At 38.5% G+C, this 22,637-nt stretch overlaps 4 protein-coding genes and 1 pseudogene across 7 annotated transcripts; 3 read left to right on the forward strand and 2 right to left on the reverse strand.

The window, feature by feature from the left end:
• Positions 1-91: 91 nt before the first annotated feature.
• Positions 92-2,672, reverse strand: LOC104703092 (putative protein phosphatase 2C 22). The gene is made up of 4 exons (XM_010419031.3): positions 2,116-2,672; positions 1,660-1,866; positions 1,351-1,562; positions 92-882 (listed from the first exon to the last, which is right to left on the reverse strand). Exons 1-4 carry the CDS (start codon positions 2,302-2,304, stop codon positions 306-308), a joined length of 1,185 nt encoding a protein of 394 aa, XP_010417333.2. The 5' UTR covers positions 2,305-2,672; the 3' UTR covers positions 92-305.
• Positions 2,673-4,030: 1,358 nt separating this feature from the next.
• LOC104703093 (protein CHLOROPLAST VESICULATION) lies at positions 4,031-4,835 on the forward strand. Its single transcript, XM_010419032.3, has 2 exons — positions 4,031-4,224; positions 4,323-4,835. The coding sequence occupies exons 1-2, from the start codon at positions 4,124-4,126 to the stop codon at positions 4,687-4,689; spliced, it is 468 nt and encodes a 155-aa protein (XP_010417334.2). The 5' UTR covers positions 4,031-4,123; the 3' UTR covers positions 4,690-4,835.
• Positions 4,836-5,222: 387 nt separating this feature from the next.
• LOC104703094 (uncharacterized) lies at positions 5,223-8,999 on the forward strand (annotated as a pseudogene). Its single transcript, XR_015562545.1, has 5 exons — positions 5,223-5,427; positions 5,627-7,476; positions 7,687-7,807; positions 7,948-8,007; positions 8,212-8,999. The product of XR_015562545.1 is annotated as an uncharacterized LOC104703094 (transcript).
• Positions 9,000-9,517: 518 nt separating this feature from the next.
• On the forward strand, positions 9,518-11,086 carry LOC104703095 (GLABROUS1 enhancer-binding protein-like 1). The gene is made up of 2 exons (XM_019227954.2): positions 9,518-10,063; positions 10,149-11,086. Exons 1-2 carry the CDS (start codon positions 9,812-9,814, stop codon positions 10,686-10,688), a joined length of 792 nt encoding a protein of 263 aa, XP_019083499.2. The 5' UTR covers positions 9,518-9,811; the 3' UTR covers positions 10,689-11,086.
• On the reverse strand, positions 11,048-22,425 carry LOC104703096 (protein TIC236, chloroplastic). Of its 3 annotated transcripts, none has more exons than XR_015562549.1 (23): positions 20,190-22,425; positions 19,727-19,925; positions 19,587-19,646; positions 19,253-19,357; positions 18,869-19,009; positions 18,613-18,675; positions 18,233-18,463; positions 18,062-18,145; positions 17,245-17,402; positions 16,649-17,153; positions 16,197-16,367; positions 16,034-16,093; positions 15,635-15,757; positions 15,053-15,328; positions 14,794-14,859; positions 14,491-14,648; positions 13,463-14,269; positions 13,050-13,330; positions 12,529-12,785; positions 12,182-12,420; positions 11,876-12,067; positions 11,511-11,783; positions 11,048-11,424 (listed from the first exon to the last, which is right to left on the reverse strand). XR_015562549.1 is itself a non-coding variant. In XM_087459718.1 (23 exons), exons 1-23 carry the CDS (start codon positions 22,082-22,084, stop codon positions 11,278-11,280), a joined length of 6,465 nt encoding a protein of 2,154 aa, XP_087315844.1. In that variant the 5' UTR covers positions 22,085-22,425; the 3' UTR covers positions 11,048-11,277. The 3 variants fall into 3 exon arrangements, 2 of the variants coding, with proteins under 2 accessions (XP_087315844.1, XP_087315845.1); XM_087459718.1 differs by having other exon boundaries at positions 14,491-14,622; XM_087459719.1 differs by having other exon boundaries at positions 14,491-14,622; positions 19,592-19,646; positions 20,190-22,423.
• Between the last annotated feature and the right edge of the window lie 212 nt (positions 22,426-22,637).

Consider the following 22,637-nt stretch of genomic DNA (forward strand, 5'->3'; position numbering starts at 1 on the left):
TGCATATATCTAACACATGTCATTCATTAAGGACACAACATACTCGGTAAAGGGAGGAATGAGGATTCCGATCTAGTTACAAAACAAACCAGACTGAAGCAGAAAATATTATTAAGCAAAAGTGAGAATAAATATATCCTACCAAACAATAAATTATTGTCTGCCGCCTCATGTTATATAAGTTACTCAAATTGCAAGAATTATAACCAAAAAAAATCTCCAAGCCCAAACTATAAATTGTAAGAAAAGACAAAACAAAAGAGAATCAATCATTCGTCACCATCCCAGGAACCCAGGTCACCCAATTAGTCCCCCAAGCCATCCAAGAAGCTCTGTAAATCTTTTAAACCCTCCGCCGAGAAGCTCCGCTGAACCCTCAACCTCGGTGCAACCAAGTTCGGTGGTGGTTGTGGCTGAAGACACACAACCACCGCCGTCACATTATCCCCACTCTTCCTCTTTATAGCTTCCTCGACTAACTCTTTACTACACATGAGCGGGTCATTGTGCTCCTGCAGTCTCCTTCTAGCAAAATCTATGGCATTCTGGCTCATGAACACATCCCAAACCCCATCACACCCGATTATAAGGAACTCGTCCTCTTCGGTTAGTTTAGTTGTCATGAGCTCAGGCTCTGCAATGAGGGGTCCACCGTCAGAACCGTCTTTCTTCTTTTTCATGCCTTCCATATGAAAATCCCCAAGCGCTCGAGCCACATTAAGTTGTCCATTTAGATAGCCGTCGTATACATATCCACCCGATGCCTCAATGCGTCTTCTCTCCTTACTGCTCATGGGTTTGTGGTCTCTTGACATTTCAATGGCTTTCCCTTGACGGGATAAGACTGCTCTACAATCTCCAGCGTTTGCTACCACCAACGACCTGTTACCACAAAAATAAATGTTAACATGGTACAAAAGGGTTTCATACCTGAATAATAATAGAGTATGAAACAAAACAGAGAATATACAAGACTAGAAGACCTAATTTGTATTTGTGTGACAATATACTACAAAATTAGTCAACAGGTAAAGCTAAGGGCCTAAGGCAATAACTACATTATAGCAGCAGCAAATACGGGCAGAGAGTACATCTACACGCAAATAAGTGGCTGAGAGTAACTTATAACATACATCTATTCCCGAATACTTTTTCTTACCTAACCTTACCAAGATGTAAAGGCTTAGGAGAGAACAACTAATATGGGAGAAGATGACCACACAACTAGTTGGACAAAAATAAATAGAATGTCCTGCAAATTGCTAGCCTACCTATGCAGTCTTAGGTAGTAGTCATTTAGAGTTTAGGTTAGACGTAACTTAAAAGATAATAAGAGTTGAATCAGCTAACCTCCCAAAAAGAATAGCTGCTAAAGCAGTAGTTCCTGAAGCAAGGCTCCCATCCAATGAACAAGCCTCTAAGAAGGCAGTGTCTGTCTGAAGAAATGCTGAAGACATCACCTTATTGATTTCACTAGGAAACTCTTGATCCCCAACAATGTACCTCGGTATATGGTGACATGCAAAATCAGCAGCATGCTTCCCACCATGTCCATCAAATACCTAATATAAACAAATCGAATAAGAGATTCCAGAGACCTTCTTATGCTATAAAATGCATTTACAAAAATCAGGGAAAGTGAAGGACAAACAAACATACCCCGTAAAAGGCACTCGGGCCGGCCTCAGAGTTCTGAAGGCCAAAGCTATCCATGAAATTATCGACGCAAAGATAAGCATCTTCCATGCTTGACCTGGAGCCAATATCAGACCAAGCTCCAGAACGCATAGAAGGAACAAACTCAGACTTATTCTTCTCTAAAGTAAACTCATTCTCAACAGATATATCTGACACCTTCGTCTTCACCTACACAATGAAGCAGTCAGAAACCCCCCAAGCATCTCATAATCACACATTAAAAAAACAGATATTGCAGTCTTAATCATTGATACAAGCAGTTTAGGAAACTAATACTAATGATCCAAATCCAAAGCAGAGCAGTAATTACAACTTAAATTTGAACATTCAATACACAAACATGTAATAAAGAAGATAACGCATTAAATAAAACCAGAATTATCCAAGAAACCCAAGTTGAAGAGAAAGGAATCTTACGAGAGATTGGTGTCGAACAAGCGACCTCTTATTACACGGAGCCAACGATCGCTCACCGTCGAAGCTTTGCCTGTAAACGGCGGCGACAGCGGCGGATGAAGAAGAAGAGAAGGAGAGAGGATTCGGCGGTTTACCGCCGTAACTCGAACTCCCATTCTCCGGATCAGAGGTTCCTCTAGTTTCTTCCATATTGCACCATCATTATAAAAAAAATAATAATAATTCAGTAAGCAAATTAGCGAAAGAGCTGACGAGTCAACTCACGAGTCAGTGAGTCGATTAAAACGATTTCACGTGGAATGTAGCTGTAGATGAGAGATTCTTAGACAATAGGTACAGATTCAGCGACAAAATTGAAGCAATTGTTCCAGAGTTACACGAATTTTTAGGGTTTAAGAAAATTAGGGTTTTGTGTCACAAATTAGAAGCACGCAGAGAGCGAGAGCGAGAGAGAGAGAGAAGAGAGATGTAAAAGCTGTTCGCCAGCGGAGGCGAGAAATACGAGTCCGACGGTTATTAAAAGGCCCAAATTAAAAAAAAAAAAAAAAAAAAAAAAAGATGCTTAACGTGAAAATTGAAAATTCAAAACGTCGGCGTATTATTGACATTTTTTTTTTTTTTTTTTTCTTTCTTCCTTTATAAAAAGGAATAAAATATTTACATTTCTACCTAGAAGAATAAACGTAATATTTTATGAATAGCAAGAAAGGAAACATGGCATTTAAGAAAAATAGCAAAATGATTTTGATTTACTGCGTTAATTACTTTTTCTTAGATTCATTGGTGGTCACCAAATTTTAACTCTGAGAAATTAAAGAATCACTCGAATAGGATACTGTATGTTGGGGAAATATTCGAATATTGTTTCGCCATTAGGAACTTTTTGTGCGGATTTTTCCTGACAACGATGGTTACTTATCTCTTTACTAATTAAATGGACCGACAAGAAGCTTGTTGACGTGGGAGCATGTGATGACACATGCTAATTTGGCTATCATTATCAAACAAAATTTTCTTCAGTATATGTGTTTGTGTGTAATACGTGTACGTTTTATTTATAGACGTAGCAAAAATATTCACGGCTGCTTTTTGTGTTCAATTTGTCTTTCGTATGGACCTTCTATTTCCAATGTTAATGGGTCAAGTCCATTCTTTGGGCTTAATTTAAGTATAGAGAAGAATATGTACATTCCAGTTTCAGTTTTGGTACATGCAGACAAAATTTACAATAATTGATTTGATCAAATATATCAATTAATATATATTTACTTTTTGGGTCAACTATTCCAAAAAAGTTAAAACCCACACAGCTAAACATATTTGAACTGAAACAATTTAAAACTGGATAACTTTCCGGAAAGGACTATATATCAAAAAACATGTAAATGAGGATAAAGCACAAAAGAAACCACGTGATAATTTTTTGAATCAGTAAACCACGTGATTTCATATATACAAAACGAACTATTGTCCTTTCCTTTTTTTTGGTAGGAACTATTGTCATTTCTTTTACCCATACAAAAATCGCACTTACGCCATCACATTTTGAATATTGGATAAATATTTTTACTTTTGCACTACGTAAATTAATCAAAAATTATAATTAAAGGTGATCTATTAATTTTGTAATTTTTTAAGTTTCTTTTACCAAAAAAAAAAAAGAGAGAGAGGATGAATTACCTTTTACATTTGACTCAGTGTTTTGTATTTCTAGTCTATTGTTCTTAGTTATACAATTTTTTGTGATCCAAAGAAGAAAAGTTACACACTTTTTTACAAATCAAAATATTTGAGAGTAACTTCGCTTTATATTTAAAATGCAATATTCATGATAATTTCGTTGTTTTTGTGTTAATGAAGAACTTCAAATTATATTATTTTTTATTTTAAAGCCGTATATTGTAGAGGTCTTTCTGTCTAATCGAATTATATATATATTGGAGAAGAAAATACTAAATATTATGCTTTTGGTGGATAACAAAGGAAAACGAAAACAGAGGAACAACAAATGGCAGGGAGAATAAGCTGCTGTCTGAATCTTCCTCTCGTAGATTCCAACTCTGCACAATCATTATCTCCACTTCTCAAGAAAACGTCACATATCTCTTGGTATATCTATTCAATTCAATTCATGAAAAAAAAATCATTATTCCACCTGATCATTTTTCACATATCAAATACTATCATTTTACTCTTTTATTGTATAGTACTACTAGTAGGAGAACAGAGCATCTGACTGAGCCACGGAAGAACAACAACAAGTGTTCTCTTGTCTTTGGCGTGGCGGCGACTGTCCTGATCGGCGCGATTCAAATCAGTGACGTGGCATCGGTTGCAGCTGCGTTGCCTGTGGAAGATATGGTCGCCGGCGTGGTGCCGCCACCACGGAGGTGGAGCGACAAGAGGACGTGTCCGCCTTGGCTTGAGAACTCGCTAGAGACCATCGTACCGGAGAATCTTCCCCGTCCGTCGGCTCATCGACGTTTGGAGTTAGCTGGATTAGCTAAGGGTGATGCGCCGCCGGTCGGTGCGGTGGTGACACGTGTCAATAGGACTGCTTGCTTCTCCGTGTAAATTGGAAAGTTCATTACACGTGTAAGGGACGTTGTTAGGCAGGTGTAAAAAAAGTCAATTAGAAACAAATACTATTGTAAATAAATTAAATTTCAATATTTTTATTTACATACTTGCATAAATAAAAACTGAAGTATTTGAACAAATTAAACTTGACATTTTTTGTTTTAAATTTATTTAACCAAAAAATTATTTTTTTAAAAAAACTTAAAACCATTGAGATTGTTATTATTTGCACGACACGTTTTCGTTCGTCTTTCTTTTTCTTTTATTTTGTAAATCTTGTAGTTCCCCTATTTTCTTACCAAGATTTTGGGAGCTTGCAGTTTTGAGTGTTGGAGTAGTACTCTGTTGGATGTGAGATGATGAAACAAAGTAGTACATGCGTGTAGTGTAGTACAAAAGAAACGTACTTCGCACTGAAATCAATGAGTGAGTCGGCCCATTATCGATCCAGAGTTATATGTCAGTCCAACCATTAGTTTTATTTCGGCCTCATAGTTGCAAAAGAAACTAATGTCACGGTAGATACTACAGTAGTTTAATACTAGATTAGAGAGAAAGGTTAATAATAGAGTTGACATGCCTCGGACATATCTCTCTCAGACACTCACTCTCACATGCCTCTTTAGGGTTTTTTTTTTTAAAATCTTTTTCACTATATCATGACCACTCATGGTTAGGGTCTCTTCCAATCGCCGCCTCTGAGATCTCTCTTCCAGTTGCTTATCAGATTAGGTATACACATTAACTCTTTTGTTTTTTTTTTCCTCCACATTGTTAAAACATTGATGATGAAGTAGAAGCTTGTATTCATATCATTGCCTTTTGGTCAAGATTAATCCTTTCTTTCTCAAAAGTATCATCTAAATCAAATGTTTATTGAAATCTTGAATCTTGACTGAATTGGTTTTTTTGTCATTTTTCCTAATTGCAGCCTTTGTTTTGTGCTACATTGCTTTGCCTGTTATGTCCAACAATGTCTTGCCTCAGCCTTTTATGCAAATGGGCCAATTCATCAATGTCTCTACTACTCCAGACCTGATTTGTAATCCGGATATGAGATTGTTACAACCAGTTTGTAGTCCAATCTCTGGTGGGAGTCAGGATTTTCATGTCATGGTGCCTAGTGTTGCTGCTGGTTTAGGATCAGTTAACATGGATACAACTATGTTACCTGGTAAGCGCAAATCTCCGTTGCATCCTTCTGTGCAAAATAAACGTATGGTACTACCTATGGAGCATCGACCATGGGCGTCTGCTCCAATGTCTGTGCAGTCATCTTCTGTTTCCCCCAGAACACAGTATTTGCCTGCATCATTTGTTACTAATAAGCCTGTGAAGCAAACTGCGGGGAGAAAGCAGAGTTCGCAGAAACCGCTGCCGCTGAAACCTCAGAACGAATCATCTGGAACTGTGAGGTCTAAAATGAGAGATTCTTTAGCAGGTGCCTTGGCAATGGTACAGTGCCAAATGGAAGTTCCAAAGGAGTCGAAAAGGTTAGATATTGAGACTGCATCTAATCCTCTCGAAGGTCATGTTAGTGAGCCATTGCCAGTTGCTTCTGGAGTTGATGTCATGGTATCTGATGGTAGCACCGCATTGCTGAACCTCAGTGATCCTATTCCTGTTGGAGGTATCTCTGATCAGGCAGATTTGCCAGAGATTTTGACTACCAAGATGAGTGATGCCAAAGAAGAAGCTCTGGCTGTTAAACCTTTTGCCGTAGACAATGTGTTTTCAAAAGATGATCTTTTGCAAGGGAATGACCTCTCTTGGGACCTTGAGTCGGATATTGAGTTTACAGAAAATTTTCAAAATGATATGATTGGAGCAGTAGCTAATGATAGGTGCCAGGAGAAACTGTTACTGGATCCACAAGTTTTGGCGTTTAAAATAGAGGCAGAACTCTTTAAGTTATTTGGTGGTGTGAATAAGAAATATAAAGAGAAAGGAAGGTCACTCTTATTCAATTTGAAAGACAAAAGTAATCCTAAGCTCAGGGAAAAAGTTATGTATGGAGAAATTGCAGCAGAGAGATTGTGTTCCATGTCAGCAGAGGAACTTGCTTCAAAGGAACTAGCTGAGTGGCGACAAGCAAAAGCAGAGGAGATGGCTCAAATGGTTGTTTTGCAGGACACAGAGGTAGATATTAGAAGCCTGGTAAGGAAAACACACAAAGGAGAGTTCCAAGTGGAAGTTGAACCAATGGATAATGGCTCAGTGGAGGTCTCTGTTGGATTAAGTTCGCTTAACTGGTCTCGGACAAAGAATATTAAGAAGAAAACCCCAATCATCACTAAAACACATGGAAGCAAGAAGGAATTGAATGGCTCTGATGAGGGCACTGGCCCAGTAAAAGGAGTCACAATAGATGATGAGATGCAGGCTGCCACTGGTTCTCTTCCTCCAATCGTCTCTCTTGATAAATTCATGTCATCCATAGATTCAGAAGCCCCGTCTTACCTTTCGTCTCCAGGTACTGAGGAAAAAACTTCTGTTTCAGACAAGAATGATGCAGAGGCGGTTTTAGTTTGTACATCACCCAAAGATAGTGCTAATGTTGATTTTGGTATATCACCAATTAAGGCTGATGTATCATCATTAGTTAAAGCTGAGGCATTATCACCTATTAAAGCTGAGCATAGTGACATAGTATCGTCAAAGCCTAATTCTGATTTGAAATCTGACTACTTCGGTTCTCATACCTGATGGTGAACACGTATGGGAAGGTGCACTCCAGCTGGGTACTTCTTCTGTGAGCTCTGTCATAGGCATCCTAAGAAGGTTTGTAATCAATGGTTCAATGAGTGGTAGCAAACCTATCTCAATATTTATTTTTCTGTCTACTTTTGCAAATTTGGATTTGCATATTTTTAATGCTTTCTTTCTGCTGATTGGTCAAAGACCCTTAACATGTTAGAACAGTTGGTTTATGTCAAAGTCCGTATATTTATTGATACCATGTTTATTAACCTGATTTTTTACTCTTGACAGTGGCGAAAAGACTACTACGAAAGAGTGGCCTATGTTGCTTGAGATCAAGGGCAGAGTCAGACTAGACGCATTTGAGAAGTTTGTTCGAGAGCTCCCAAATTCCAGGAGTCGTGCTGTTATGGTATTACTTAACACGTTTACCTTATATCCTGACTCTTTGCATGAATGTGCACAAAAACAAGAAGTCCTTGTTGTGTCTGATAATGTTAAGAGATTACACATTGTCTTATGGGTACTTATATAGGTCGGTTTGTGCTTCAGGTTATGTCTTTCATCTGCAGAGGGGAGTGCTCGATTACAGAACAAGACAACATTTCGGAGGTATGAGCAAGATTCTGAGTAGATGTGTTTTATCCAACTAAATATATCCGAACCAAATAACCGATTCAAAACTGAATCTATAATGAAACTGAACCTGTACAAATTGATAGGTTTTAATTTGGTTATTATTATTTACTTACTATGTTTATGTGGATGTCTGGATAAGTAACAAAATTTGGGAAATGTGATTTCGTTATTTCACAGGTGGTGGATTCGTACGTTAAAGATGAGAGGGTTGGTTACGCAGAACCAGCTTCAGGAGTTGAGCTTTACCTTTGCCCAACCGGTGGCAGAACTGCCGAGATTCTAAACAAGATTGTTCCGAGAAACCAACTTGATTTTTTGAAATCTTTAAATGATGGACTTATAGGTGTTGTTGTATGGAGAAGACCACAAATTAAAAAAGCACCACTATATAACTCTCACAAGAACCACCGTGGAAAGGATTCTTCATTAACCACACTTAATATGCCTCGTTACAATAACATGCGACAGGTCAACCATGATGATATAGATGATGTGCCACCGTGGTTTGGTCCAGTGACCATGGCTCGGGATGATGACGATGACTTGCCTGAATTTAACTATTTTTCTGGTGGAGATGTAATCATGAACCGGACACGCCGGTCTGAATCTGTAAGAGAGCTTATTCAAAAATATGGAAAATCAGAACCTTTGTGGAACCAAAGTTTTAATGATGACAATGACATACTACCAGAGTGGCAGCCTCAACAGAGCCAGAGTCTTGGCCTTAATCATGTTGATGGTGGCTTAGTGGTTAGACCACGTCATGAGTGGTGGCCGAATCATGCTGGCGGAGGATATTAGTTGCATTTTTGTTTCACCTTACTGATTTTGTTTTGTTTTTGTCTCTAAAGCATGATTTAAACCATAAATGCTCTTCAAAGTTTTGAATTTGTTTTCTGCCACTGAATTTTGCATTGATCATAAGATGGGCCTTCATGGCCCGCTAATATATTGCTCTTTTGCAATGGAGTGTTCGATAAATTTCTTTTGATCACTCCTATATGTAAAGTCAATTATTAGTCACTATAGTCAATAAAATGCAGAGAAAGAGGAACGAACGGTAGCAAACCAGAAGAAATATGCAAAAAAAAAAATATGATCACTTTATAAATCATGCCAAAAAGTGGGATTATTATGGATTTTTGTCATTTTTCACTCCAATTATTTGAATCTGTCATTTTTATAAAATGTTCTAGATTTACCACTTTCGGTGACTTTAAAATCTATACATTTGTAACTGTTTTCTTTTGTTTTTTTCTAAAATACATACTTCACAATAAATACTAAACCCTAAGAAAAATGGAAAAAAAAAAACTCAAACATAATGTGTAATGTTTTAAAATTTTGGAAAATGACAAATTCACAAGATATTAGCAAAAATGGCAAAATCCACAAAATGCCACTAAGAAAAGTGGCTTTTTCATAATTGTTTCAAAAAAACATCTAGTCTTACATGTTATTTTACTAATTTATTACCCATTTTAATTTTGTTTTTGACCAATTAACTAGTTTCCAAAATGAGAGATCCATTAGAAATTAAGAAGTGATCCCAAGAAGATTAGTTGAAATAACTTTGAACACTCAATGTATATTTTTACATTTTTCTTTTTTTTAACTCGGTCTGAATATTATTTTTACTTTTTTTTTTTAACGAGTGGCTCGGATTCGGATTCCTCTGTTGAAGGGGGGGGTTTCACAAAAATTGGGGATCAGTGGTGGATTTGACGAATGTGATTTAGGGTTAGGGTTTTGTCTGCATGACCCCCTTACTAGGATCATGGTGTCTCCGAAGCATCTAGAATTCTCTCCATCCGGTGGTGCTGCTGACTCCGACGATACCTTCTCCCATCAAAAATCACCGCGGAATCCTTCATCAAAGCGTGCTGCTGCTTCCGACGCAGCAGAAGAAGAAGAAGCGACTAAGAAAAAGAAGAAGAAGAAGAAGAAGAAGAAGAAGACGACGACAAAATTGGGTTCGCCGTTGTTCATCCGGATCTGGAACGAGGAAGATGAACTCTCTGTCTTAAAGGTTCCTCCTCCTTTTACTGCATTTACTTATTGATTTGATTGTGTATTATATGATTCCTGAAACCCTCAATTTTTTGGTTCTTCAGGGATTAGTTGATTACAGAGCTAAGACAGGGTTCCAAAGCAAAATCGATTGGGATGCTTTTTATCGTTTCCTCGGAAGTTCAATCGCTGAGAAATACTCCAAGGAGCAGGTTTTGGGTAAGGTCAGGAAGTTGAAAAAGAGATTCCTTGTTCACTTGGAGAAGATCAATCAAGGTAGTGATCCCAAGTTTACTAGGTCTAGTGATTCTGAAGCCTTTGGGTTTTCCATGATGATTTGGGGACAAAATGAAGCTGAAGAAGTTGTTCATGATGATGATGATGATTATGGAATGGATAAGGAGATGTTGAAGGACCAGGAGGAACCCTTGAATGGGGAAGATATGTTGAAGGAACACGAGGATGTGGCTAATACTGAACGCTTAAATGAGAATGGGGCAGCCAAAATAAGGGAGAACGGGACTACTGCTGGCAAAGAGAGTCATGACAATGATGATGATGAGTTATGCGCTGTGCGAGATGCATTTGAGACTGTTATGTCGCAAGGTTTAAGTGGTTATCAAAAGAAGCTGCAGCATGAGTAGCTGATGAACATTGGAAATGGTAGAAGAAGAGAGTTGAGCGATGAGTGGAAAGCGTTATGTGTTGAGGAAAGAAGATTGAATATCAAGAAGCTCAGATTTTCAGCCAAGCTTGCAGAAGCAGCAAATGATGGTTAGATGAATGAAACCAAGAAGCCCTTTTCGCATTCTGTCGTGTTTTGTTTCTTACTAGTCATAAGTTTTCGACTCTTCAGTGTAGTTATCTTTTGTTCTTTTGCTGATCTACTTGAGAAAGTTTTGTGTAAGATAATCTAGTTTCTCCTGAAGTATCCACATGAGTCATGTCCTTTGTTGGATATAGTTTGGTTACATATTCCATAACATCTAGTGGCACCAATCAGTCAATGAAGTGGCATACCATTTTATATTCACTAACAAAAGGTATTTACAATGTAATTTTACATTTTTTAACACTAAAAAAGGGCCAAAAGAAGTGAACAAAGAAACACCTGACCAAATAATAAAATAATTTTTCTTGTCGGTAGTCACCAAACCCAGCAATTCACAATGGCACTTCCTTTGCAACAAACGGCTTATCCAGATGAATCCGACAGAGGAAGAAAAAAAAGCTTTAGTCTTGTGATGTTGCAGAGTATTCAAAAAGCAAACGTTTTGAAGGTGCCGATTGCAGGAGGACACGCAAGCGGCTCGTGAGCTGATAGATAAGTGTCCATTGCATTGCCATTTCAGAATCCTTCATCTGTCTTACCACAGAGGCCTGTAGAGATAAAAGACAGTACTTTTGTAGTTTTAAAATGAAGTTGCAAATGGAGAAGAGAGAATATCTATATGTTTATGCCTGACCTGAAGACGTTTTCCAAGCTGCACTTCAACTTCTGTTCCAAATGATATGTTGCTTGCCAGAGACTTGAGAGGATCCACAGTTGGATCAACAGAGAGTAAACTTGGGATCTGTGGGGCATACACCAACCTCCATCTCGCCTGACCAAACTCTCCTTTTCCTTCTATCCTTGGCATTATGGTTTCAAGTGTTGCGGTTGCAAGTTTTTTAAAAGCAAGTTGTCCATCTCCTTCTAATATAGATTCTGCTAATTGGCTCTCAAACACCTTTGCAGCCTGCGAGAGTGAGATTATAAACAGATATTTCATCAAGAAGAAAAACGCAACAACATTTCCAAATTTCAGCTCCATTTTAACTTCAAACTTACCTCGGAAGGTGAGAGAACATCCTGTTCAACAGAACGAGTTGAAGTCACCACAAGTTTGTCCTGCCAATTGCTGGCACGGCTTTGGATCCTAAATTGCCATTCTGAACCAACTAAGGCTAAATCTAGTTGAGGATCTAGTCCATGTTCAGGCTCAAATTTTGCAACGTTGAGATGCTCCCTCTTCAAACGAACCTGTGTTTAGAAAACAAAATAGATGTTGATTACTTGAAGACAGCTTGGCTTTGCAAGAAATTATGGAATGATTGAATTCACCACATAAGATCAAAAGAGAGATTTAGACAAAACCTGAGTAGCCACAAGATTAACATCTCCATTCTCGAATGTCAGGACACCCTTTGGCTTGATAAATTTTGGATGAGCCATGCCATCAAGTTCAAGCTCACCACTAACAGCAAAATTAAGAATTAAAGGATATACTATCCTCAGCTCTGGTCCTAAAACAAGTTTCATATCACTCAGACGGATGTCCATATTTGGTTTCATTTTCACTTCTTCAATCTCCTTTTCAACAGAATTTGATTTACCTGTTGCGGGCAAAACAAGCAGAGATCATTACAAAGTTTTACCTACAAAGTCAAGATACTAAAAAGAAATAAAAATCATAGAATTTTGCTAGTATATAGATAAGTTACCAGCAGACTGGGAGAATTTCATCCCTGAAGACGCCCGCTCTGTACCAAAAAATCGAGCAAAATATCTTGAAGAAACAGCTTGATTAATAGCAGCACCTGGAATCCTATATTGATTGGCTGCCAATCTATTTAAAGGGGCAGCTCCACCACCCTTATCATGAGGCAGATAAGCTTCTCCTTGGCTTAATTTAATATTCCCTGATATAGTTGGCTGCAACATTGATCCAGTAATTTGCAGCTGAGTATCAACCTGCCCACTGATATGGCAACAAGATAACTCTCATAAGGAATTAGAAATTGTAATAAGCTCAGTATTATGAGTCTCGAAGAGAAGAATGGAAGAAACCTAGACGATACAGTATCTCAACATGCGGTCTACCAGAAGAGCAAATAATATAAATTAACCAAAAGTGATAAGTATGTACCCCTCGAGATATATCAATAGTTAAAGTAAGAAAAATAAATCAAAATTATGAACTACAGGCTTGAAAAGATTGACAGCAGCGGTGATTGTAGAGTACCTTAAAAAATTCTTTGCTCGTACTTCTAAAACTTCACATTTGAGCTCTACTCCATCACCAGTAGACGCTTCATTTAATCTAAGAGGGAGATTCCCTTTAACAACCAGCTTTCCCCTTCTACTTACCCTGCTTTCCAGCGAGGTGATGCACAACCTGTTTGATTTAACATGTAAGGTTCCACCAAAGTTTGTGAGAGGTTTACGGAGTACAGGTGAGGAGATAGACGCCCTGTGGAATGAAGCAGACCCATCAAGCACTGGATTCTCTACTGTACCTCCAACCTGCTCAGCAAGTAGTTTTGCGTAAATGAATTTGGTCAGACTTTCTACTGAGGACATGGATAGATCAATTTAACTATCTTACAATGTAAAGACAACATAACAAGATGGCAAGCTAATATTTTTTTGGCCAACCTGAAGCCTGATATCAGCATTTCCTTGGAGCCAATTAGCATAAGGAGAAATGGCTGTCAACAAAGTCATTCCCCCATCCTTGATGTCTGCCTCCAATCTAACTTCTCCTGCATCTAAAATATTCCAATATAAGCCCTTGAGACTCTCAGCTAGTTGGCTGTCCCATCCCTCTTCGCTCCTATCCCTTGAGGTTCTCTTCTCATCATCTTCCTTTTCTTTTGCCCAGCTGGGAATTTTGACTGCACCACCTCTATCATTTTCTCTGACTTCCCCCTCAGAGCTTGTTTGCTGCGAAAAGCTAACAGGAACACTCCCTTGTATATGCACATGACCATTTTGGACAAATGGTTCAAAGTTGGAGTTGAAAAGAAAACGACTGTTAGATGTAAGAGAAGCAAAAACTTCAGCTCGCCCAAGGTCTATACCACCAACCGCGCCATCCAATAATCTAACTTGTACATCACATTCTGGTTTTTCAAGACTCCCTCTAAGATCTCCTTCCATGTGCAAAATGCCTTTGATTGGTGACAAGAGTTTCCGCAAAGAGTGAACAAGATCAGTAGCTGATGACTCAACAACCTCAACCAACGTAGGTATCAAACTGACAGGGAAATTCAGAACAGCAAAATGAAGATTTGTCTTTGGCCCCAGTAAGGTCCCGTCAGCATGCAGTGTAGCGTTTCCTTTTTGAATAAGCATCTCCTTAAGACGTAAACCATCATCATTGCTATATGAGCCAGTGGCCAGAACACGCTGTGTTTTGTACGTCCCCCACTCCCAGTCATCTCCATGGAAGTCAAATTCGGCCTGATATAGATGCAAGAGGAAAATATTTAAACAAGCGCATCACTAGAAATTTCCACTTAATTATTCCAGTCATAAAAAGTTTTCTGTTTTCAATTTTAAGACAATTGCATACGCCCCCTTGGACTAGAATGCTTACGACAACCAATTTGGAGTCTCCTTTAGATGATGTCAATGTTTACCCTTCTATTTTAAAAACGAGATGAAAAAGTTATGTTTTATACCAAGGTGTCTCCATTGCCTCCACCACTAGCATCCAGCGAACCATGCCAATGACCTTTGAGTTCAGCTAAACCTGGAAGACTTAGATCTTCAAGAACGACTTCACTTGGTGGAGTGTAATACCCACGTATCTCCTGATTTCAAGGAACAATGAAATTTACTATACGAAAAAAAAAAAGAAAAAAAAAAGAGATGAGCTTAATGGTCTACACAGTTCTTTTTTGACATTATAGAATCTGCTTTCTACTTTAGAAGCATTTTAGTTTCTTTAGAATGGAAGAAAGACATCATATTTGGTACATTACCTCTAGCAAGTCTCGAAGATTTTCAGCTTGTAGACAGAGATTTTGCACACTTCGCATAAAATGATCCTGCCATACCAACCAAGAAGCCCGCATAATCAGAGGCAACCAACTCATAGAGTAGATGAGAACATACCTTTGGAGTACACAAACATAAAAATGCTCATGCAGGTTGAATTTCTATTAAACCAACATTTAAGAATATGGCGACTCACAGTATAAGCATATTATTTAGCAATAGTTACCAACAACATTAGCCAACCTTTGATCTTGAGTGAACAGCTGGATCTGTACTTCTTGAAAGAAGCCTTGCGAGAGGAAGCATCTCAGCAACCTCTGCCTTAGGCACTTCAAGTCTCATTCTCCATCTTCCCATGGAAGATATAACACTTCCGAGATGACCCGTCATGGCTCTCATTAAGAAACTGCCAGCTTCCTTCTGACCAAGGTCTCGGTCACGGGAACCCGGCAATACATATTCACCTTGAAGCTCATACCGGCTATTGCTTTGTTCCAGAATAGTTTTCTCAACAGTGATCTTCAGGAAGAAAGATAAAAAGGATTAGCAGAAATATCATCATGCATATTCTCACATTGCCTTGCTTAAAGTACTAGTCACTTATACACAATTTCATCTCACAATAACCTTAGTCTTCTGGACAACATAAAACACTTTAAACAAGATAATCAAACATAACAATGAGACAGGCTTTGATTTTTTTATGGCCATTTATATGGTGGCAAATGATGTACTACGAAATGAGTAAACTAGACAACATCGATGTTTAATGCCTACAATAAAATGATTAATCTATATGGTGGCATCTACGGTTATACTACATACCACATCACCGCTCCATCTTATTGCAACATCTAAAGCTTCACCCAGAACTCCACTAAATTTTGGCCGAATTACAGACAACAGGCCATGTCCCCTTCGCTTCTGAAGATTTAGTTGAATCTCTGCCTACAAGTAAAATGGAAAGTAAGATAGTATTGATAGTTATAATAAGATTTCGTTTCATATTCTGCTAAAACTGACTCATAATAATTGAAAGACGTCATTTTATAAACGTTTTATTAAGTGAGCCTAATCTTCCTTGACACTGTTTTAACATGCAAGAAAATATCCTAAATAAACTGAAACTGATAATACCACAAATAACAGCTGATAATAGTCTATTTAGACTGAACCTGCCCCCAGCACTAACACAGAATGAATAACTCATATGAATGTGTTTACCTTTTGAATCACCCCTCTAAGTGAGGCCAACTCCAACTCATCCAGTGGAAAATTGCGTATCTGGGACCAGATATGGGGACAAAATGTAAACCATCTGTAGCCGATTCTCATTCTCTTGAAAATATCAAAGAGAAGCATATATTCAAACAAGAGAAAGCAATACCTCCAAAGTAGCAGACTGTTGTGGTTGAAAACAAGCATTAGCTCTTAGTTGTCCCTTTTGAAGAGAAAAGGAGAGTAACTTTCCACTTTGAACATTTTCGCCAGAATTAGGCTGCAGTGGACCTATAAAGTCTAGTGTAAGACTTTCATCAGGCCGGCCCACGGCATCAAGCTAGATATGCAAAACTAGAAAAAATTAGTATAAAATCATGGGTTAACCTTCGAATACCTTACAATTGTCTAGTGGCTGTTCGAATCAGATATATAAGACCTACTGACACAATTTTAATAAATTGACAGAAAAAAAAATATAAGTTTAAGCTTCAACAGTTAGAAATCTCATATCAAGTACAGATCTTTTACTAAAGGTTTGTCACAAGGAGCTGCTACTAGTGCTCCGTCTTTACCGATACTGATGATATGGTTCACAGAAGCAAGAATTCAGTACATTACCTTAACATGATCACGTGAAACGCTCAAATTCCCTGCTAATTGAGGGGCCAAAACCAACTGATTCAGCTTGAGACTTGATATGGAAATCTCACCATCAAGGCTAGAAATTGCATCTGCATCTTCAGATTTGCCTGACTCAACATCTCCATCTTTTGTAGTGCTGTGTTGTTTTATCTTCCCCAGAAATTTGATCCTTCCTGTTGCTTTTAAATGTGTAGGTCTTGGCGAATCAAATGGATAGGATGATACCAAGCTGAAAAACTCAAAACCACGCATACGTAAATCCAAGTCAAGCCCCTCAACAACAAACGGCATGGCTGCCCCTTGGGTGAAGTCTTGGTGAGTCAAACACTGGTCTTGGTATGAGGTATCTAATTTTGTGTATAGATCAAAAGCAATGGATGATGAATTGACAATGATATTATCATGTGATATCACAATATCTCCCCGAGCATCAGTTAAGGAGCCATCAGCTTTAGGTGCTGCCCATTTAATGTCAAACCTCCTGCATTCAAAATTTAAATGAGGACAACAAGACAAGCACACACATTAAAAAACACTAAATATGGCCCAAGAGAATGGGAAGGGAATCTTACGGTTTCAAGAGGGCACCAGAAAGTTTTGTTTCCCCAGTTAAATCACCCAATTTCAGCAGCTCGAGATTAAGATATCCAGGCATATAACGATGCAAAACCTTATCAAAAGAAATATTTCCTGAAAAGTTCACATCCAGTGCGGTATCATCTACCTCCCCCTGTAAAAATATACACCATTTCAGCATCAAATAGAAAAACAGAAACAAAATGATAACCAGAAGTCAAGAACAAACAAAATGCTATATAAGATGATGAAACGAAGACATTAGATTATAGATTATAAGATGTCATACATATTCTCCTTCAGATTAATTAGGGGCGATAAAACTGAAACTTCCATATAAATCGTAAACAAAACCAAGGGAGACAGGCTGGTCTTTGTGAAACATAGCCATTTTCCTTCAGTTAACATACCGAGTTGATTATGATGAAAGGCATACGATATGCTCCATTCAGAAGGAAAAAAAAAACTAAATCTAAGACACAGTTACCACTCATGCCTACACAGGTATTACACCTGCCTGGTGAAACACACAATCACAACCATTTATTTGGATGAAAGATGGGACTTGATGCAGTTGAATGATAAACCTAACAGTCTATTCATAAAATCAGCTGGAAAGAGTAAGCATGCATCTGCAGATCCCTCAAGAGAAACTCAACATTGAGCCACATATCTTGGTCATATTGCCAAGCTCACTGCTTGGTGTCTCGTTTTCCCTCAACCCAGTACTCACCCAACCCAGATACACTAATGTTGCAAGGTCAATTGTCGTAGGATTATACACGGAAAAGTACCTAAGTCAAGACAACATACCTCTGGACAGATCCAAGCATTCCCTGCTCCACGAATCTCCCCACCATCAACAAGGGTAGCTCTAATACCATATAAATCAGCAACCTATTACATAAAATAGGCTAATCTGAATATATCCGAAACGGTAATTCATACTTCACATAGATAGAACAGACAAAGAAATTTGCTTACACAGTTGTCAGTGTTAAATGTGAAATTAGCAGAAAGATAGGAAAATGGAACACGGTCAAATGCTGCAACAGCACCAGCTTCCTTGTTTTTAAGCATTGCCTCATATGCCAAAGATGTAGGGAGATCTGGAGACAGATAAGCTATCTTCCTAGAGACCATGCAGCTTCCCACAAAAACGGGAGCATCAAGCGGGCCTTGACAGTTGAATACAGCTGTAACAGAACCAGCTAGCTGCAGGCCAAGATAATACAAGGGATTGGGACTAGACAAAGGAGTCACGCAGAAGCAAAAAAAAAAAGAAAAAACGAAATGAAGATGCATATAGCGCTATATAAATGGTAAATTTTAACAGAACAAGCAGAATGCAATATTAATTATACCGGGAAAACCAAGGGCTTCATCTTGAACGTTTTCATCAAAGCATTAACTTCCACATAAGGAACCTAAAACAAAATAGGGACAAATTAACAACTTTGATGGGGAAATTAGGAAAACACATCAAGCATTAAGATGAGGATAGTCATTCAATGTCGCGAGAATATTGACCCACATCAAATCATTTCGTTTAGTCTTTGACTGGTAATCTAGATAACAAAAATTGCTATCTAGATTAGGGGTTCACATAACAAATGTTACCTGACACATGAGATGAAACTCCCCCTCATCAGGATGTATACCGAAATCTCCAGAAGCCTCCAAAGGAATCTTTCCAAACCAACCATTAGCATTATGAAGGAAAATGCGCTGGCCCCGGAAAGATAGGCTAGCTGAGACATCCTGTAAAAACGAAATAAGATTATATGAGGCAAAAGGTAGCCTGAGTCAACAACTATAACCTTGAGCTGACATCCTGCGTTTACTAGCTAAAGATAACGACAGGAGAAGATTTATGTCTTAGCAATTACATGGAAAGCGTATATCCCTATAGAAAGACATATATATAGATCTTCTAACGCACAAAAAACATAGTATAGAGACATGAGAAAGCATATTCAGGATATATTAAAACCCAAGACTTACAGAAAACGATGAAGGTGCATCATTTATATGAAAGCCTAGTCCTGTGACATCAAGTTGCCCATGTAGGTTTGGAAATATTTCCCCTCTAGACATACACAGATGAACCTGCAATGCAGTAGACCAAGGGCAAGCCAATATTATTTCGGAAGTTTGCTCAGACCCCTCAACTTAGCCAGTGGTCTAATTGGGTATATTTAACAGCTCGTGGAGATGTTGTACAAAGAAACTACTAGAGAAAAAATGGAAAAGTTAAAACCATAAAACGTAGACTGATAACGAAAATAATAAATTTTCAATTCACTAAGAGGACACACAATGGACATTAGAAAAGCACCTCACCAGTAGCTCTTCCCTTAGACCACTCAATTGGAATTTCTAGAATTCTTTCAAAAATCTGCAGACATGTAGAAGTATGATAAGCCAACCATTGCAACTGATACCAAGCATACGTCATCTATTCATCTGCTACCTTACCGGGACAAAGAAGTTGGTGACATTTAAATTTGCATGCCAGTTCTGCTCAACAGTATCAACAAAAACATCAACGGACAAAAGCCCACCATCTTCAGATGTTACATCTGATCTCCACATACTACAGTTTCCACCAAGTTGCACATACACACGACCATAGTGATTCTGAAACTTAACATGTCCATGGACGTTCCTCATTTCTCTACATAACAAATGTTGCTTACCAAATCAGTCAACTTTAAATCTTAAAAAGACCTCATCCTCACTCAGCTTGAACCAAGTAAATAGAGATATTAAGGCCATACACATCTCAGAGGATAGTATAAGGTTTGATATTCACTTAAACTGACGCTAAAGTAAAAATGTTATGCTACAAATTTGATTATCGAAAGGAGGCGGTGGAGAGTAAAAGAAAGGCCTAAATGGTTGACTTAAACATTACATTTACAAAATAAATGACCCTTACCTGGGCTCTGTATCACCATACGCTAATAGAATAAGTGTCCCAGCTTTAAACTGTACAGAGTCAAGCATAACTGGTAGTGTTTTCTCAGCATAACCAGTAGGCAGCTTCTCCAGTCCATCACTCAAGTGAGGAGCGTTGTCAGTAGCATTTGGCTCTGCCCCTCCTGTTAACTTCTTAGAGGAACCAATTAGACTATTAAACACCATTTCCTTCAACTTTTTGCTCCATGGCCAAGTAAGACGCTGATGATTTGCTACATGTTGATGCTCATGCTTTTTGAAAGTAACGTCACGACGTTGATTTTCACTTCGATTACCATGTGGAACATTGTCAGCATTCTGATCCACAACATTCATAGATATATACCCTCTCTGACTGCTTGAAGTCTCAGATTCAGTAGAATTCACATCTTCACCAGATGGGCTTCCCTTAGTTTGTACGAGTGCACAGAGTCTTTCAACAGTCATAAGGAATGGATCACATGATACAGTGAACTTGTCTAACGTGGAAGCCTTTTTTACACCAAGGAGCCTTTTTCTCCTCCCTCGGTAATCTTTCCCATCCAAATCATTAGCTAATGATTGCTCACCATACGGCACACCACGATCATATTGATTACTGATTTCTCTATCACCTTTAACTAGTAGCATATCCAAACTCAACCCATCATAATTTGTGGATATCACTGAAGGCTGTTGTGATAGACTATGGAAATAACATAGAGCTGCTGAAGCACTACGCTCAAGAATTCTCTTCTTGGCACTAATATTAGACTTTGAATTATTATGTGATTTTGAATTCCACTTGAATTTGTACTTCCTTGGGACCTTTAACACTTTGGACAAGAACTTGAGCCCTGAACCAGGAATCTTTATGCCAAATGATTTCTCCAATTCAGCATGTTTCACGTCATAATCAACACCTGGGTCCATGCAATGTTGGTCTGCTGAATGCATCTTTCCATCCATGCAAAGAAAGGAGTTGGGATTTGCTATTTCAGTAAAATTCCTATCGTGCCTCACCGCATTATCTTTAGCTTGAGAGATATCTTTACAAGGGACAATATAGCCCATCTCTGCAGCTTTTCTTGCATTATTATCCCTTTCTTCATCCCAACGGATCCCGGCTTCCTCCCTTGAAATTCTTCGAGTTCTGGTGCGAAAATCAATCCCTTCTTCAGAGGACAAATGGCTTGGCAAAGTAGCATCAGATAGAGGTATCCCTAACCATGTAAAATCTTTCTTTTGTGCAACCAAAACAGTTGGATTACTTAGAATCGCATCAACTACTATCTTTCCCCTCCTAAGACTAGCAAAAGGACGGACACAAATTTTCATAGTCGGAACCTCACCACAGGAGAATTCTTCACCATGAGGACCAATGGAGCTCGCTTCAAGTGTTATGGACAATGGTGAAACTCTTCTAACCTTTCCAAAATCAACCTCACGCTGAATAGTCTCACTAAGCACAGAGCAAACTGATGGCAAAAGCTTAGTCTCCACAAAAGCACGAGCCTTGTTCTGTCCATACCACACCAAGAAGCAAACCCCAGAGATCACAGCAAAGAAAACAGAACACCTCAAGAAAAACAAACCCTCTTCCCAAACAGGAGCCAAAGACCTAACCAAACCCTTACTTCGTGCAAAAGGCTCTTTGAGACATTTTACCTCCATTCTACTTCTAGAATCAAGAGACTTCCTAAGCAACTGTACATTTTTCCCACAAAACTGAGAAAATTTGGCAACTTGGGCTAACCAATCATTCTGCTTCTTCTCCGAACATATACGCCTGCTACGAAACGCCCTTCTAGCAACATTGATTCTCTTGTCTCTGTGATTGAAAGAACCATGAAGCAGAGGAGTAGAAAGAAAAGGGCTTTGCAATCTCAAGCTCATTATCGCGCTCTCATCAGCTGGGGACCAAGAAGTGTGGCTCTTAGCCCCCTAAAGCTTCAGACTTTAAGACAACCCACTTCCGAGAATCCTGGCATAGGTTGTTGAGGTCTCTGAGGGTGTGGAAACTAGGGTTTCTTCTACGTTAGAGCGACCAACTCGACCCAATTCCGACTTATCTAGGCCAATTTTGTTCGAAAACGGGAACAAATACGGGTTATCTGTGGATTAAGAAGAGAATCTAAGAAGCTTACGAGTTCGTGTGTGTGTGCAGGTGATAGGGGAAGGGAAGAAGAAGAAGAAGAAGAAGAAGAAGCCGGACAAAGCAAGCAAAGCAAAGGTGCGTATAAATGTGGTCCGGTTCAACCGCAATAACCTACTCGCAATTTTTTTTTTTTTTTTTTTTTTTACCTACTCGCAATTTTGATAACGCCTGTACCAATATCTTTAAACCCGGTCCAAGATTTGAAGAGATTTTAGTGGATTATTTCAATATTTTCTTGTAACAAAATTATCGAATATTTTTGGTGATCTGGTGAGATTTACTGGTTACGTT

The sequence above is a fragment of the Camelina sativa genome, chromosome 7 (assembly GCF_030686135.1).
Source record: "Camelina sativa cultivar CO46 ecotype springtype chromosome 7, ASM3068613v1".
NCBI classification, from domain to species: domain Eukaryota; kingdom Viridiplantae; phylum Streptophyta; class Magnoliopsida; order Brassicales; family Brassicaceae; genus Camelina; species Camelina sativa.

What these genes read in the sequence shown, in the direction of transcription:
- LOC104703092 (XM_010419031.3), bottom strand. Translation starts at nt 2,304, where the DNA reads ATGGAAGAAACTAGAGGAACCTCTGATCCGGAGAATGGGAGTTCGAGT. An exon ending in TTGTTCGACACCAATCTCTC is followed by an intron (nt 1,867 to 2,115) that starts GTAAGATTCCTT and finishes TTCATTGTGTAG; the next exon opens with GTGAAGACGAAGGTGTCAGA. An exon ending in GCCCGAGTGCCTTTTACGGG is followed by an intron (nt 1,563 to 1,659) that starts GTATGTTTGTTT and finishes TGTTTATATTAG; the next exon opens with GTATTTGATGGACATGGTGG.
- LOC104703093 (XM_010419032.3), top strand. Translation starts at nt 4,124, where the DNA reads ATGGCAGGGAGAATAAGCTGCTGTCTGAATCTTCCTCTCGTAGATTCC. An exon ending in AAAACGTCACATATCTCTTG is followed by an intron (nt 4,225 to 4,322) that starts GTATATCTATTC and finishes TTTATTGTATAG; the next exon opens with TACTACTAGTAGGAGAACAG.
- LOC104703095 (XM_019227954.2), top strand. Translation starts at nt 9,812, where the DNA reads ATGGTGTCTCCGAAGCATCTAGAATTCTCTCCATCCGGTGGTGCTGCT. An exon ending in ATGAACTCTCTGTCTTAAAG is followed by an intron (nt 10,064 to 10,148) that starts GTTCCTCCTCCT and finishes TTGGTTCTTCAG; the next exon opens with GGATTAGTTGATTACAGAGC.
- LOC104703096 (XM_087459718.1), bottom strand. Translation starts at nt 22,084, where the DNA reads ATGAGCTTGAGATTGCAAAGCCCTTTTCTTTCTACTCCTCTGCTTCAT. An exon ending in AGGGAAGAGCTACTGGTGAG is followed by an intron (nt 19,358 to 19,586) that starts GTGCTTTTCTAA and finishes ACTGCATTGCAG; the next exon opens with GTTCATCTGTGTATGTCTAG. An exon ending in TGAAGCCCTTGGTTTTCCCG is followed by an intron (nt 18,464 to 18,612) that starts GTATAATTAATA and finishes CTTGGCCTGCAG; the next exon opens with CTAGCTGGTTCTGTTACAGC.